Genomic DNA, 17,715 nt, shown 5'->3' on the forward strand with positions numbered 1-17,715 from the left:
AGAATGCACTCAATATAACAAACAACCATTTTAGGATGTCTAAATACTTAGAATTTGTGAGCAAACTAAGCTTGTTCAGTGCAAACCAAACTTGTTCACCAACTTTCAGAGCGATTCTCTCTGAATGTTGCTTTTAGGAGTACAAACATTCAAATAGCATATCTATATATCTATATCAAATTTCAATGTATGACACGTCATTTGAAAGCTTACAATCTGCGCTTTCATAAATCTGTAAAAAACTGAAAAATGACCTTGGCCTACTTGTTACCCAAAACACCAGTCCCTGTCACAATTGTGATGTCATTGGCAGGTTGGGGGTAACACATTACAAAGTAACACATTACTGTAATCACATTACCTTTGTCTGTAAAGAGTAGTGTAAAGCATTCAGCCAATGGAAAAATCGCACAGAAAATACCAGTGCAGATTCTACCTTCGGATTGGGTGGACAGCCTACAGCCCGCCTTCAAAGTCGTTCTGTCCACCCTTTCCTCCTTCCCCTCATCGTGTTGCCTTGAAGCAGACCTCACCGCTGCACAGACTGAGGAGAATGATCTGTGTCTACCAGACAGTGTTGCCAGGTCCGCAGTTTTCCCACAGAATTGGGCTACTTTTGAAGTGTCGCGGGTTGAATTTTGCCCGTGTGTTGGGTAGACCTAGTTCAACGAGCTCCCGTAAAGTATGTTTATTCAGTTTTCAGTTAGCAGAGGGATAAACAGTTAGTGTTGAATGGGATAACACAGAATATGCCCTCTGGTGAGCTTCATTTTAAGCTAGAGTGGAGTTTCTGATATTGGTGGAAACTAAACTAAGATATCCAGACGAATACAGTAGCAGCCATGTTATGCTAGCTCACTGGGAATTGGTGGTAAAATAGCTCCAAAGGTCGATGACGTTTGTGACAAAGTTACTGTAAATGGGCATGACAAACGGGTCCTTGACCTCTGACATCAAGATATCTGAATGAAATTGGGCCCAGAACCACAAGCTTCACAGCCATGTCTGACATGTCAGCTACATGGCTTTAATCTAGGGTCCTATGCCCAGTTTGCACAAATGATTCACAACGAGACGACCGGCCCGTCTCATCTGATCTCCAGCCGGCCTATGGCATCGCCAGCAATTCAGCATGTCGAGTTGCAGGGGCTGGTTGCAAGTACAGAAGATGCAAGTTTCAATGTTCAACTCTCATCATGAATCTTTGGTCTAAACTGGGCTTTTAAAGACACAGAGCTCTGCATGCAGTGAAAATGTTATTCTCACCTGTGGTACCTAAACAAAAAAAGTAAAAAGTAAAATGCATAATTTCAATGACCAGTTAGGTTTGAATATCACCACACAACTGACAGTGACACATATTTACAACCCGTTTATTTATTTATTTTATTTTTATTTTTTGTCATGTTTTTCTTTTCTTTTTCTTTTTGGTCCGGTGGTCCTTGGAAATGTTTTAACAATCAGAAGTGCCCTTAAGAAGTGGCCTTAAGTTACAAAAGATTGAGAACCCCTGCTATATCTAATTACACAAGGCCCTTTTAGGACCTATATGTGAAAGCAGCAAACTTAGAAATGCTGAATAGAATAGAATAGAATAGAATAGAATACTACTTTATTAATCCCTATCCCCAAACCGGCAACCTTCAGGCTACTAGTCCGCTTCTCTACCCTCTGGGCTACCTACCGCCCAAGTTGCCCACCTATTATTTCTACCAACCCCTAATGTAGCAGGCTAAAACCGGCCCTGCTCCTACCACTGCGGAGACCCGTGTCCAATTCCCAGCAGCTGTACTCCAGCTTTGTCAGACATTCCTACAGACACAATTGACCATGTCTGCAGGTGGTGGGGTATGAGTCCTGGATGCTGCACTGTTCGGGGGGAGGGGGACTGTGGGGGGATAGTGTGATCCTCCCACCTGCTACGTCCTGCTGGTGAAACTCCTTGCTGTCAGGTGAAAAAGGGGTGGCTGGTGACTGCACATGTATCGGAGGAAGCATGTGCTAGTCTACGGCTCTACCCAGATCGACAGATGGGGTGGAGCAATGACTGGGACAGCAGGCGGAATTGGCCAAGTACATTTGTGTAGAAAATGTGAGAAAAAAATAAAAAAGAATTCGATAGTCTCTTATCTGATGCATGATTCTCTCCTGAATGTGTTTCCCATGTTTACATTGGCCTAGTTACTGTACATGAACAACATTCCATCTGATTTGCATTTTTGTCTTTATTTCTCCATCACACCGGCACGTTCTGTTTGTCCCCGCAGTGATCCCGTACCGCGCCGTCATCATCCCCATCAAGAAGCTGAGCAATGCCATGACCACCTCCAACCCCTGGGTGTGTGTGTCGGGCGAGCTAGGCGACTCGGGCGTCATGCAGATCCCCAAGAACGTCCTGGAGATGACCTTTGACGTGAGTGTAACCTCTCACCCTCTCACAGCCACTCCCTCCAGCACCCGGACACCTTTGATGTTGTGTGTGGGCCTTGCACCAGCGTTGAAGCCTGGTGTTGGGTACAGCGGTTTGGGTGAAGTTGGGTTTATTTTCTGTGTGAACTCATGCATGAAGTATCTCATCTCATTTACTCTTCACCCACTGTAAAGTTGACAACAGCATCCACACATGCTTTTACAGTGAATAAAGTACTGAAATCCTTTAGTAAAGTAAATAAAAGTAGCAATACTAGAAAGGAAGAATACTTCATTAAGAGTAGCCTACAAGTCCTGCAGTAAAGATTTTACTTGAGTAAAAGTACAGAAATCTTAGCAATACAATGTTAAAGGAAGGCTTTGGCGATTTTCAACCCACTTTGTGTCATTATAATCTCTGTAATATAAAGCAGATGGACAGTGTTTACCTTCTCTATATGTTTTCTGCATTGAGAAATCTCTGTTCATCTGCCTGCAGATAGTCTGCCCCGCCAGTTGGTATGGCTCATTAATGCAGCTTGTTAAGGCTCTTGATGTGATTCTCCTTGGATGTGTGCATACAGAGAAAATAAAAATAAACAATCTGTAGTTGGACCAGCCGCCCTCGAGCAGAACATCTGTTTACTGCAGAGCTCTCGGTGCAGGAAAACATGAAGACAAGGTAAAGGCTGCCCATCTGCATATATTACCGACAAGTGGGTTGAAAATCGACAAAGCCTTCCTTTACGTATCAAATGTAAAAGTACTGTAATTATCGCTGCATTAACCTGTAAGAAGCATTTTAGTGTTTTCGGGCTAACTGCTCCACATACTGTTGGGGTCTTTAAACTTGAACAATGCAACATATTGTATGATGAGCTCATCATATCTTTTTTTAGCTTATTCTGCAAAGCAACTAGTAACTCCAGGCGCAGATAAATGTAGTGGAGTAGAAAATACAATGTTTCCCCCTCAAATCTAAAGTAAAAGTATAACGTCTCACAAAATGTGCCAGTACCTGAAAACTATACTGGTACTTAGTTACTTTCCATGTCTGAAACTAACATACTTGTTGATCCCTTATGAGGTAACACCATAGGGTAGCACATGCTGTAGCACAGGCAGACAGTGAACACTCCCTCCTGCTGTCCTCCTCTGTAACTGCATGTGTCTCCGGGTGTCGTCAATGTATGCTCAGTGCTACAGTTTAGCGGTGATTGGACCAGATTGTCGCAGCACTGGTGCTGCATGGTGTAAAAACAGCATCACTGTCTCTAACAGCCTTGGGGCGTTGGTGGTTTGTCCTGCATGAACTAAACTCCACAGCCGTATTTCTGTTGTCCGTCCATCCAGTCTTAACAAGTGTCTCCATCTCCCTCAGTCTGCTTTCAGGCCGCACACGTACATCTCCGCCATGTTCAAGGTTAGAGGACCCCTCCTCCATCCCCCATCATCCCCCTCTGTCTCTCCTCCATTTCCTTTTAAAGCACTCTGTCATAGTCGCCCTGCAGTTGGCCTGCTTCATTGCATAAAGACCAAGGACCCTAAGAAGAAAGATAAGACAACACTCATGTCACAGCGTTTGAATTTTGCATTGGGGCCAGATTTTGGGGCCAGTTCTACTGAAGTGAATGGGGCTGGCAGGGTAAATCCCACTATAAACACAAATATTTACACTCTAAATGGGGACTCAATTGAAAAAGTGTCATCTTATGAATATTTAGGCTTTTGGTTGGATGACTTTCTTATAAAGTCGAGAAGTAAAGTCCACATTGAAAACCTTGTGAACCAAGACTAGGTTTTTATTTTCAAAACGCGGCTTGTTTTAATTTGTTAGCCAGGAAAAAACTTGTGCAGGCTACCTTTTGTAGTGTTCTGGACTATGGTGATGTTGTCTCCATGCATGCTGCCTCTTGTACACTCTGTCATGGAATTTTTGCCACGTGATATGTGAAAGGATATATGGAAAGATTCCATGACACACTCCATCTTTTAGATTCTGTTGACCACAGTGCTCTGCGTTTTATCACTAATTCTGGTCTGGCATTCATCATTGTACACTCTATGAGTTGGTAAACTGGCCGCTACTAAGTATTCGTAGAAAACGTCAGATGTATTTGTGTACAAGGCCATGATTGGTCAACTCCCCTCATATTTATGTAATCTCCTGACACAGACCTCCAGCAGTATACAGCTTCGTTCCACAAGGTGGCTTTCATACCAGGTACCAAGGGTTTCCACTGAGCCGGGGAAAAACCCTTCTCCTATTTTGCTCCCTGGTTCTGGAGTAATCTGCAGAGCTCACTTCATTTGACTAACCTAGTCTCTCTGGGGGGAATTTAAAGCCATGTTAAAAGTCTTTGTAACAGAGAAATGCAACTGCCTAAACTGAGCTGGATTTTAGTCTCTTCCTTATGTATTTTGATGTTTGTATTATTTTTTGTCTGTTGTGTTTTATTTATTTAAATTTTTAACTGTAACTGTAACTGGCATGCTGTCTTTGCCAGGTCTCTATCAGAAAAGAGATTTCAATCTCAAGGGACTTCTGGGTTAAAAAAAAGAAAAAAGAAAAAAATCATATCTGTGTTGTTTCACCTTTGATTGAAAAATTCTTCCACCAGATTAAAGAAAACACATTACATGATGTTGAGTGATGTTTCTCCCCCCCCCCCCCCCCCCCCTTATTATGGGCTCTTCTCACAGCAACTGTTTTGAGGTGGTAAAGTAGGAAGTTAAGCACGTGTAACCAGTAACATTAATGAGGGCCCTGGCACTGCAACACCTAAATGGATTGGAACCATCATTGATGGTATTGGTTACACCTGCTTTACTTCCTCAAAACGGTTGCTGTGAAATGGGACTATTGGTCTCCAAACAGATCATGGCTCTGTCCAGCAGCATAGCTCAACTCCAGCCCCTGTTTGGTCCAAGATAGAGCTAGATTAGCTAACTACATAAATAAGTGACCAAACGTGGCATCAGGGAACATTACGTAATGTGTTTTCTCTAATCTGGTGGAAGCATTTTTCAATCCAAGATGAAACAACACAGATATGGTTTATAGTGGGACTTTCTACCCCAATCACATCAATGGAACGGGCCCCAATGCAATTCAAACACTGTGATGTGAGTGATGTATTATCCTTCTTTTTTAGGGTCCTTGATAAAGAAGAGGCAGTTCAGGTTGGATTGTGTCATAGTTCATCTGTACTCCTTGTAGACCTCCCCCCCAATAGAATACCGCCTTAAATTCAGGTCGAGTCGTGCCTCTGACCTCGAATGCCACTTCTGTTTCATTTTATGCCTATACAGTAATTTTGGGGCTGTTTTCAACTGCTAAGACAAATGGAATAAAAATAAATGTTTCCTCGTGGCTCAATTTTATGATTATTGTGATACGTGATATGATTATTAATTGTGGAAACTTCAGCACAATGCATGTTGGGATACACTCCAGCCCCATGCAACCCTGAAAAGGATTAGTTGGGTAGAGGAAATGAAGAAAATGTAATTATTAAATTATGAACACTTATGACATTCAACACGCTGATTTCAAGATTTCAACTACATAAGACTGGTGCTAGCAGGTGTTTCTAGTGTGTGTGTGTTTAGTGCAGACTAGCAGGTGATTGAGTAAAGTAGGCAAGACATTCATGTTGTTTTCCTGGAGGATGTTTTGAGATACGTGACTCACTCTGCTGTGTGTGTGTGTGTGTGTGTGTGTGTGTCTGTGTGTGTGTGTGTGTGTGTGTGTGTGTGTGTGTGTGGGTGGGTGTGTTCGTTCAGTGTCAGAACCTGGGGAAGCTGACCACAGTGCAGCTGGGTCACGATAACGCCGGCCTCCTGGCCAAATGGCTGGTGGACTGTGTCATGGTGCGCAATGAGATCACAGGACACACCTACAAGTCAGTGTCTTTAACTCTTCTCCTTTGTTAATTTTTTTGTAATACTTATTCAGCCTTTTTATTACCCAGCATGGTCCCCTTGAGATCAAGAGAACAAGGCTTGTGTGAGGGAGAACTGGCCAAGTAGCAGCAACAGCATAGCTTGATAAACCAGCCGGTCACGTGAACTCACATTTCATTTTGTTCTACCAGACCGTCTGGCCTCAACTCTGGGAGGGCTTTCTGCAGAAACTTCAAAGCGGACGAGCCAATCAGCGACCCACCCCATAGTTGACATCTTAACCGGCCAATCAGGAACGTCACTAGCAGAACAGTAATGCTCACCTCCTTGCCTCTCCGCCCCAAGTAATGTCAGCGTTCGTCTAGTTTAAACAGCCATAAAGTGCAGTTATTGCAGAAATAGACTCGATAACAATAATCAATAACAATTAAACAAGTACAGGAGTATGCAACAGCAGAGTTTCTGGACGGAAAATGTTTTTGCGTTCTCCCGAGTGGATTTGGGTTTGACTGGATCCAACGCTGATGGCTGAAGGAGTTGTCTGTGAAGGCAAGTACACCCGCCCAACTTCCGCCCACTGCAAAGTCTGGGTGAAGGCTTCAGGCCAGACGGGAACAAAGTAGAATATATATATATATACCGTATATATATATATATATATAGTATTTATATATACGGTATATATATATATACCGTATATATATATATATATATATACCGTATATATAAATACTCATGTATAAGGAACAAAAATATAATGCAGAGAATGCTTTTGCTCAACCATACTCATCCACCTCACCACCTGCTCTTCTCTAGGCCTGTGAACAGAAGCTCCAAAGTTAAAATCTTGAGACGTGCAGGGGAAGTCTGACAGATGGAAGTGATGGCCGACGGTAGAAAAGCCTAAAGTCCTTGTTCCCCGTCCTCTCCCCCAGGTTCCCATGTGGCCGGTGGCTGGGTAAAGGCGTGGATGACGGCAGCCTGGAGAGGGTTCTGATTGGAGAGCTGGTGGTGCCCAGCGGAGAGGAGGATTGTGGGAGGGGATGTGGCACGCCCCCGCTGCAGCGCTCGCCATCCCAGACCAGACGCACCAGTATCACTTCGCTGTCCGGACGCGGAGGCAGTTAGTACCTCTCACTATCTTTCCCACACTCCTGCAAAAGTCATGGCGTTTTAACATTTTGTCTTCTAGGCCAGGAGAAGATATGAAATATGATGAACATTGAGAAAAGTTTCGTTTTTTTATTGAATTTGATCTGTGAAGTTAATTTTGTATTTTCCCCCCTCGAATACTGTCAAATGTCACAAAAAGCTCTGAAACAGTCCAAACTGTTGGAGGAAAATATTGTCTTTTTGAGTTAAAATATTTTCCTTGATTTTAAAGTGGGAAAACAAGATAATGCTTAAAGTTAGTTAGGTAGTTGACGGTTACTTTTCCATTCAGTCTCATTACAATTTTGTCATGGAAATTTTAAAAAGGAGTCATGGAGAAGTCCTGGAAAAGTTGTCGAATTGCATCAGTGAAAATGTGTGGGAATCCTGTATGCCAGCGTGGAGAGCCTGGAAAAGCTTGGAAAATGAATTTTGGTCATTGTCAGATCTTGGAAAAACATGGAAAGTGGTTGTTTTCCAGCCTTGATAATCATGCTACACATTATCATAGCTGTAGTCCCTGTTGATATTTAGTAAATATATAATCGTAAATTATATATAGTAAGGAATGGCCTTCAGTTTTGGAGTGTAGCGGCTTATAGGGCGTGTGTCCACATAGTGTTTAGTATATATAGTAGCAAATTATATATAGTAAGGAGGGAGCGTACCTATGTTCCCTGGGTCCTATATTCCCCGGGTCCTATGTTCCCCGTTTTTGTGGGACCGGGTAACATAGAACCCTTTCTATGAAAAAGGGTCCTATGTTCCCAGCTTTTCCCAAATAGGGTCCTATGTTCCCCACTATGTTCCCTGGTCCGATGTTTCTCCCGAAAGGCCAAAAACAGCCTACCTCATATGATCGTTTTTCTGGCGTCACGTATGCTGGGTGCTGGCACGTAATATATAGATGAGGAGTAGGTTTCGTTTCCCCATATCCCCCACCCATTAAAAAAACTCCTCTTTCGTTTTGCTACTAATCGAATCCACTTTATTCACTCAACTAGTCCTAGTAGCCTAAATAAGGGAACGAGTCTGCTCCCGCTGTCTGCAAGGCGCGTTTCACAGTGTCCTTATGGAAAGAGTATTTTTCAAATCAGTTCTCATGGCCTGTGCAATAAACTTCAGACTTATTTTCAGCGCATCAGGCTGAAGCAGTGGTCGAATGGATGCGCGAGCAGCCTGCTCCTCCGTGAGATTCCCCCACAACGGATTTCAATCAATGAATGAATCAATGAATCAATATATCTGGTAATCCCCGAGACAGAACTCAAAAATGATGGTGGGAAAAAAATGACCTAGTCGGCAGGCCCTTTCCAAATGTTATGGAGAGTGTTGTCTTTTGATTGAATCACGCGATCATATGAGGTAGGCTGTTTTTGGCATTTTGGGAGACACATCGGACCAGGGAACATAGCGGGGAACAGGACCCTATTTGGGAAAAGCGGGGAACATAGGACCCTTTTTCATAGAAAGGGTTCTATGTTCCCCGGTCCCACAAAAACGGGGAACATAGGACCCGGGGAACATAGGGATGACCCCAGTAAGGAATGGCCTTCAGTTTTGGAGTGTAGCGGCTTATAGGGCGTGTGTCCACATAGTGTTTAGTATATACACATATAGTATATAGTAGCAAATTATATATAGTAAGGAATAGCCTTCAGTTTTGGAGTGTTTTACTTCTCTCTCTTTTTTCTTTTTTTTTTGCTTGCATGGAAAAAGCGCTGCCTGGAGCGTGTTTTGTGAGGAGAAATAAAAGCAGATGATAACGTCACCTTCTGCTAGCTCGCTAACCAGCTGGTTAGCTAACGTCAACTGCTGCTAGCTCGCTAACAACTGGTTAGCTCGAGCAGATAATACTGTGTTGTGGAACAAAGGCTTACCAGATATTTCCAATACATGTCGGGCATCCATACTGCCTTTAAGATCACTTACAGTAATGTAAATCCACTGATTACAATGTCCTATTTTTCCACCACCAGCACTTTGACTTCCTCCATATTGTTGTTGCTATGGACGGTATGGGAAACGGCCAGCATCTCCGTCATTGCCATTGGTTGTCTTGAAAAAGCAGCTCATGTCACCCCGGCGCTTTTCTGAAAAGTTGAACATTTCTGAACTTTTTGCGCTCCGCTCTGAAACCGCCGGCTGCAGTGCTTTTCTGGGGCAGCCGCCTTTTGTGCACCTCCGGAAAAAAGAAAAAACACAAAACACAAAATCAAATGGAAAATGAAATATTGAATTTTTGAAATAGAAGATACTTCATGTAGGAACTTAAGTGTGATTTCTCCCACAATGTGTGCTCCAGATCTGTCAGAAATCTACTCTGTGTTTTATATTCACACAACTGTTTTCGTCCTTACAGAGCCAACCTCTGCCCAAATCCAGGAGGCCATCGGCGAGGCGGTGAACAACATAATCAAGCACTTCCACAAGCCTGAGAAAGAGGTCTGTGGGTTTGTCTCTCAGGGAGGGAGAGAGAGAGAGACACTCGCCTCTCTTCTGTTCGATATCCAGTGTTGGGCAGTAGCTTGCTACAAGTAGCGAAGCTACATAGCTTAACACATTGACTGCCAGACGTTTTTTTTTGCTGTAGATAGCTTCTGCCAAGCCGTTTTTTGAGGATTATGGCTCATTTTATAAGAGCCGAGGATTCGTTTCAGCTTGGAGTTTGTGAACATACAATATCTCAAAAGTACTAATAGAATGTGTACTTTCTCTGTCTAAAAGAGTTAGTTTGTAGAGTTAGTAGTTATGTAAGCATTAGCAGTTGAATACAGCATGGTTTTAGCGTGAAAAAGAATATTCAGAGATAAACGGCTTTTTGTGAAATTGGATGGAACTGTCACTTTAACCATTCATTTTTGGCTCTCTCTCTCTCTCTCTCCCTCCCCCTCTCGCTCTCTCTCTCTCTCTCCCTCCCTCTCGCTCTCCCTCCCTCTCTCTCTCTCTCTCTCTCTCTCTCTCTCTCTCTCCCTCCCTCTCGAGTTGCTTCAACTCCGCCCTCCGTGGGCGGACAAGCTTGTCACCAGTCAGTGCTTTGCTGCTCTCCTGTGCCTGTCTGCACAGCCGCTGTTTGAGGAAGTCGGGATGGACTCACTCGTTTGGAGTTTTGGTTGAGAGAAGCTTTTGCGATTCTGGTCATATTTATGCTGCGTGTTTCAAAGTGTGTTCGTCCACCTGTAATCTATCACCCGATCATAGTAGATCGGCTGAATCTATTATGTAAATTTGCAATCCCGCATCGCCAGCAATCAGCGCGAAAAGGAGAATGGCTGGGCTGAGAATGGCTTGACAAGTTAAAAAAATGCTTTCCTTCCTCTAGCAAGGAGAGCACTGTTGCCACTTAGTGGGTCGGTGGAATGGGTTGTAAACGTTCGGTGGCTCCAATAATTATATAAGAGATGTAAAAGGCTTAGATGCACAACCCACCGTCAAAAAAAAAAAATCGATGCCAAAAACGTGTAAACACGTTGTTGGCAGGGAACAGCTGGATTCTGAAAACGTGTTCATACGTTGTTGGCAGTGAATGAGTTAACTACATTTCTCAGTAGCTTGGTGGTAGCTTCACTACTTTTGAACCAAATAGCTTTTTCAGTAGCTAAGCTATTTATAGACCCAAGTAGCTTGTAGCTTCCCGCAAAAGCTACAAGCTACTTGCCAGAGAAAATCCATGAGCAAAGCACGCAGTGGAGATTTCTGCTGTGGTTTGGATTAAACAGGAGGAGACATTGCATATGTCAAGTGTGCCAGTCTAGCCAATAAAGCACTTCCAGTTCCATTATGACGGACAACAAGTGTTGTTGTCTCATCCTTGCTTTTTAGCATCCTTGCCTCTCTTGCAGCAAGCCTAATGTTGACGTAGGTCAACATTAGGCTACTGTTTAAAGACAATGTCATCTAAAGCTGAGGCTGCTTTACTCTCAGGAGTGAATAAACTTTGTTTTTTTAAGGCATCTGATCACCATTATCACAATTACTCAGATTGTTACTTTCTCTCTCTCTCTGATCCCCATTATTATAAATACTTAGACTGTTTATCTCTCTCGCTGATCACCATTATCATAATTACTCAGATTGTTACTCTATCTCTCTGATCACCATTATCATAATTACTCAGATTGTTACTCTATCTCTCTGATCACCATTAGCATAATTACTTAGATTGTTTCTCTCTCTCTCTCTCTCTCTCTCTCTCTCTGATCACCATTATCATAATTACTCAGATTGTTACTCTCTCTCTCTGATCACCATTATCATAATTACTTCGATTGTTACTCTCTCTCTCTCTGATCACCATTATCATAATTACTCAGATTGTTACTCTCTCTGATCACCATTATCATAATTCTTCGATTGTTTCTCTCGTGCTCTCTCTCAGGTTTCACCATTATCATAATTACTCAGAGTGTTACTCTCTCTCTGATCACCATTATCATAATTACTCAGATTGTTACTCTCTCTCTCTGATCATTATTATCATAATTACTCGATCATAGAGTTTCTCTCTCTCTAGTGGCTGTCTTCATTACACGTTGCTTTTACGGCCTGTCTAATGGCATTTCTATCGACATTACAAAGGAAGTAGATGTTTTATAAATGGCTTAAACGGCTGCTCTCAGGGGAAGGAAAAGGGAGGGGAGAGATGCATGGAAAACCCTGCAGGAGGCCATTAACCAGGCACAGACATTACAGTATGATCTGAGGCTCTTTGATAAATACTCTCTTCAACGAGATCGGCCTTGAGATCTGTGTGAAGAAAGACGAAAACAAAGACGATAGTAAAAACAAGAGACGTCCAAGAAATGGAGCCAGAGTCTGTGCATACTGGTGTGCACCTGTGTGCATCCTCAAATTTAATTGGATTTGGTATACGTGGATTTAATTAACACTGCTGTGATCTGATAACTCAGCAGCCTCTTTCAGATTCGTTATTCACCAGACAATGGAAACACTGTCTTTTAGTGGACCCCTTTAATTTATTTCAATTATTTTATTTCCATTATCTGGGATTTTGTTCTTCTACTGTTCTCCACATTGTGTATTCTGTTATTCAGTTCAGTAGGCATTAGGGGTGTCACGATACACTCAGTTCACGATACGATACGTATCACGATACTGGGTTCACGATAACGATACGATACGATTTTAACAATATTTTTTTAAACTTGAATAATGACAATATATGACTGGAAAAGTAGTATTTTATTTGAAATGCACAAATACAAAACATGCTGTTGTGGGAAATTGTTATTACAATAACAACTAGAAAAAACATGAGATTGGAGATAAGGCTTATCTTGAAATAGAATGAGTTACACCGTCACTTAGATTTACTTTGAACTAAAAGGTTTCTCAGCAGTATAAATTCTCATTATGCATCTTCAGTTTTTCTTCAAACTCAAACAACAAGACTTTTCTTAGTCTATTTTTTATGCATCTTCAGTTTTTCCTGTCAAGTAAACAGTTTTGCCAGAAACTCAATTGAATGGTTTCTCTCCTGTATAACTTCTCATGTGTCTCTTCAGAGACTTGTTCAACTGAACTACTTTCCACACATTGAACTTCAACAAACAAAGACGTTTCTTTGTCTATTTTTGAAAAAAAAAAAAAAAAAAAAAAAATTGCGATATGAGATTTCATCTCAACGATACATATCGTGACGTTTTACTATCGCGAAATTTCGTGGGACGATATATTGTGACACCCCTAGTAGGCATCATATTCAGTGTTGGGGTAACACATTACAAAAGTAACATACTAGAGGTAATATATTACTTTTAGCAGTAAAAAATAACCACTATAGATGACAATAACAAAGGAAGAGGATAACATTTAGAATTTTGGACAGTTTGCACTGACTTCAAGATGGTTGAAATTCTTTTTCGGGATGATTCTGGGTCGGCGATGTCATTCTGCTACTGCTGTTATTTTGGTGAAAGTAATGCGCAAGTAGTGTAATAAGTAACGAGTTACTCTACACACATACAACAATATTGTAAAGTAACTTATTACTTTCAAATGAAAGTAACTAGTGATATGTAGTATATTTGAAAGTAACTTGCCCAACACTGATTATATTGAGTGTTGTACCATTGATTTTTAAATTACTGTCAAACTGAACACATCAAACTCCTCCCCTCTGTTCCGCTGCAGAGAGGCAGTCTAACCATCCTGCTGTGTGGAGAGAGCGGTTTGGTCGGCGCTCTGGAGCAATTCTTCCATCATGGCTTCAAGTCTGCCAGGCTCTTCCAGAAGACCGTCTTTGTGTGGGACTTTGTTGGTGAGTGGCAGAGCTGCAGCGCCATCTACTGCTATAAAAAATATTGGAATATTGGAAACTGTTGATACTGCACTGGTATAGAAATTTAGTGCATCTTAGGTCATCTGTGAGAGGCTGTGTATTGATTTTGGCAGCAATTTTGGACTTACATTTTGTGCATGTTTGTTTTTTGACGAAAATGTTTATTGGATTTAGTTACATTTACTCATTTAATGCATTTTGTCAGCACTATCTCTGTACATTTGTCTTCTTTTTGTCAGATTTATTTTAGTTGAAACAGCCAACAGTGTTTTGGCTGCAAATCTGCAATTAGATTTTTTTTTACTTAAGATGGAACAGCACAGTTGAGAAGTGTTCACACATTCAAGCCTCTGTCTCTTTTTAATTGCTGTCTGTGAGCTTCTGTAAAACTGCTAGTTTTCATTATAAAACATTATCAATGTTGTAACAGTAATTAACCTTGAGGCGTGTCTCAAACTATGCTGTGTTGAGTCCTTGAATTTGAGGAAATTGGGCCTTGAAAGTCCTTGAAAAGTCCTTGAATTTGATGTTGAAGAAGGTGTGGGAACCCTGAGAAAGTGAACCTGCAGTTCGTTCAGATGATAAATCAAAGTCTCTTCAATCTTCTTGCTAGCCTGAGATGATGAAATGCTTAACGCGCAAGACATCAAAGACAGGGGCATCCGCATAGTGCAGCAGTAGATCCCCTGCCAACAACACAAGGGTTGCGGGTTCAAGCCCCCATGTTACCGCCGGCGCACTCCATACAGGCACAATTGGTCGTGTCTGCAGATTAAGGGTATGTGTCCTGGTCGCCGCACTAGCGCCTCCACTGGGCGGTCGGGGCACCTCTTTGGGGGGAGGGAAGAGGGATTGGAAATGGGGGGAATAGCGTGATCGTCCCACACACTATGTCCTGCCGGGGAAACTCCTCACTGTCAGGTGAAAAGAAGCAGCTGGCGGAGGAAGCATGTGCTAGTCTGCAGCTCTGCCCAGATCGGCAGGGGGGGTGGAGCAATGACTGGGACATTGGCCAAGTACTATTGGGGAGAAAACGGGGGGGAGAGATGGGAAGGGAATCAAACTGACAAACGGATCAATATGCCAACAGCTCTCTCACCCCTCCTCCCATTACCCCTCTTCCCCTCTGGCTACAGAGAAGGCCGTGGCCTACATGGAGTCGGTGGACCAGATGGGAGACCTGCAGGAGACAGCGGAGCCCCTGGGGATGACCTGTGAGTCGTTCTGTCGCTATGTCAACGCCATCAACTCCACCCCCAGGAACATTGGCAAGGACGGCAAGTTCCAGCTGCTGGTCTGCCTCGGTGCCAGGTCAGTTTAGGTTTCATTTACCATAAGACCTTAATGAGAAAACCATGTGTCATTTAGATTTCCAACCCATTTACGACTGTCTACATCTCGTTTACATTTACTCCAATCAATTTGCAATACATGCTGCATGTAATTAGATTCCTTAACATTTACTCGTTTTTCATTAGTTTAAAAGACAAACTTGAAGGTGTCAAACATCCTGATCATGTGAACTCGCATTCTGTTTCGTTCTGCCGATTAGTCTGGTCTCCAGCAATTTGAAGGAATTACAATTTCTACGGGCCAATCAGGGACCTTGCCTTGTCGCTGGCAAAACAGTAATGGTGGCTCCCGAAGCAACCCGCAATGAGCAGTATCGCCAACGTTCGTAGAGTAAACACAGCCGTAAGTGCACTTATTGCAGAAATAGACTCAATAGAAACAATTAAACAAGAACAAGCGGAGTTTCTCGGTGGAAAATATGTTTTCGCCGTTCTTCCGAGTGGTTTTGGATTGGACTGGATCCAACGCTGATTGGCTGAAGGACTGGATTTGGCAACGCTGATTGGCTGAAGGAGTTGTCTGTCAAGGCAAGTACTCCCACCCACTGAAATGACTGGACGGCTGGAAGTCCAAACTGATACATAGAGCGAAACAGAATGTGAGGTCACGTTATTATCAGGATGCTTTTAACCAGGCTGTGTCAAACCTAGCTTGACATTAACTGCTGTCCCAGCTGAAAAAGACACCCCAAACCAAAAGACATAAATGTGACTGTAAAGTTAAAGGTAGAATATTATAAATTGCTAATTCATGCATGTGAGATAAAGAGGGTTTTTTCTAAGACACCTCAAAACAAACAATAAAAGAAAGCAACAGACAAAAGAAGAACTTTCTTCCTCCCAGCCTCCTGGGGAAAAACTTGACACTTTGTTGCCTCGCTACCAGCTTGCTTTATCTCCAATACAATATCATCTCTCTGCAGAGACCGCCTTCTGCCCCAGTGGCTCCCCCTGCTGGTGGAGTGTCCAGTGATCCTGAGGATGTACGAGGACGCGGCCCTGCTGAGAGACCGCACCACTGTCAACGCCCTCATCAGCGTCCTGGAGACGCTGCACGAGTTCCCCATCACGCTGGAAACCTCGCTGGTCAAAGGTGTCAACCTTTAAACCCCAGCAAAGCGTTTAAACCTCAACCTAGACCTCCCCGCCACCGTCGCCTCTCCTTCCACTGACCCCTCCTCCTTCTCTGCTGTCATCACCGCCCGCCTAAGTCCCACCTCGGACGACTGGCTCTGGGATTCGTCACGTGACAAGAGGGAGAACTTTAAAGTGAAAGAGACGCTTGGTGACCAAACGCAGCGGAGAAGCGAGGGCTTTGGATGAGCGTTTGGATGCAGTATTATCACCCATCCTGCAGTTCTGAAAGACACTTTTTAACTCGTAGAATGTTTTTTTTACCGACAGCGGGCGTTTCCCTGTGTGTAGACTAGTCTTCCCTCGGTAGGTTCAACTAGGTAGACTGTGTGATAAAAAATCTGTTTCTTGACTGCTGCCCCATCATCCCCCAGTTAGCGTTAGCATTAGCACACCTTTGGCCTGCGAAAAAAGGGAATGACCAGAGTCCCTGCTGGGGAGGGACCAACGATGTTCAATTCCATGTTGATGATGGTGATGATGGCGTAGATTCTAAACGCTGACCCTTAACAGTGCTGTGATTTGACCCTTCTATGGGGCATTTTCTCTGCGTACTAGAAGAAGCTGCTGCTGGTGAGCAGGTGGGAGCTTGCCTACAGCTGCATGGACATTCCTACCAAATGACAGGCACAGACCTGTCTATTTTGTGTGTGTGTGTGTGTGTGTGTGTGTGTGTGTGTGTGTGTGTGTGTGTGTGTGTGTGTGTGTGTGTGTGTGTAGGATGATTTTGCGGATGTGTGTACAGGTGTGTGCGTGTTTAACCTTGTATTTTTGTATCTTCCTGCTTGAAGTATTCAAAGTGATCCACTGGTTTCTGTAGTATACTGTGGCGAAGTGTGTGTGAGTGAGAGAGAGAGAGATTGATTAATTGCTGCTCAGCTATCATGGACATTTCAAAACACCAATATCAATACTTCAGTAGCAGCACAAATGTTCCTTCCCCTTAGTGAAGTAATCAGTGCAAAATACACTGGAATACAAATACAAACAATAGGAACTTCAGTGTGAAAGCAAATTCTTCTATGTCTATATTTGTCAAAGCGAAGGCTTCAATTTACTGAAATGATTGAAAATTATTTTTGAGAATCTTAATCCAGTTTCAGATGGTTGTCTTGTTATATAGGAAATTAGAGCATTGTGCCCATTCAGATTACGGCTTGTGCACACACACTGCAGCAAATGTATTCGCATGTAGACGCTTGGAGTCGCTGCTGCCCATTCATTTGTATTGGGATAGGTCACTCATCGCCTTCCAAAGCATGCTGGGATACCTGGCGGTGGACGACAACGACAAGAGGAGGGGCCAATTTGAAATCGACCAATTCAAAACGGACAGACAGCACGACAGCCAATCAAGCTGCAGCACCAAGTGACCAGCCAAGCGACTGCATGCGAAGAGTGCCGCTCTGGTGTGCAGTGCCAAAACCTTGAGAGTTATATGGTCAAACCTCTCTGATTCAT

The 17,715-nt window shown here is 43.0% G+C and overlaps 1 protein-coding gene across 5 annotated transcripts in view; it reads left to right on the forward strand.

Annotated features, from left to right (window-relative positions):
- Window positions 1–16,447, forward strand: part of dennd5b (DENN/MADD domain containing 5B) — a gene marked incomplete at its 5' end in the record, with an annotated part of 208,069 nt that extends 191,622 nt beyond the window's left edge. For all 5 annotated transcript variants that reach the window (XM_083651323.1, XM_083651324.1, XM_083651326.1 and 2 more), the window contains 8 exons: window positions 2,268–2,413; window positions 3,791–3,832; window positions 6,196–6,314; window positions 7,251–7,438; window positions 9,830–9,912; window positions 13,621–13,747; window positions 14,905–15,079; window positions 16,044–16,447. In XM_083651323.1, the coding sequence (XP_083507449.1) occupies window positions 2,268–2,413; window positions 3,791–3,832; window positions 6,196–6,314; window positions 7,251–7,438; window positions 9,830–9,912; window positions 13,621–13,747; window positions 14,905–15,079; window positions 16,044–16,227 (1,064 nt within the window). In that variant the 3' untranslated portion in view covers window positions 16,228–16,447. The remainder of the gene's footprint in view (window positions 1–2,267; window positions 2,414–3,790; window positions 3,833–6,195; window positions 6,315–7,250; window positions 7,439–9,829; window positions 9,913–13,620; window positions 13,748–14,904; window positions 15,080–16,043) is intronic.
- Between the last annotated feature and the right edge of the window lie 1,268 nt (window positions 16,448–17,715).

Source organism: Poromitra crassiceps (assembly GCF_964638095.1).
Source record: "Poromitra crassiceps genome assembly, chromosome: 2".
Lineage (NCBI taxonomy): Eukaryota > Metazoa > Chordata > Actinopteri > Beryciformes > Melamphaidae > Poromitra > Poromitra crassiceps.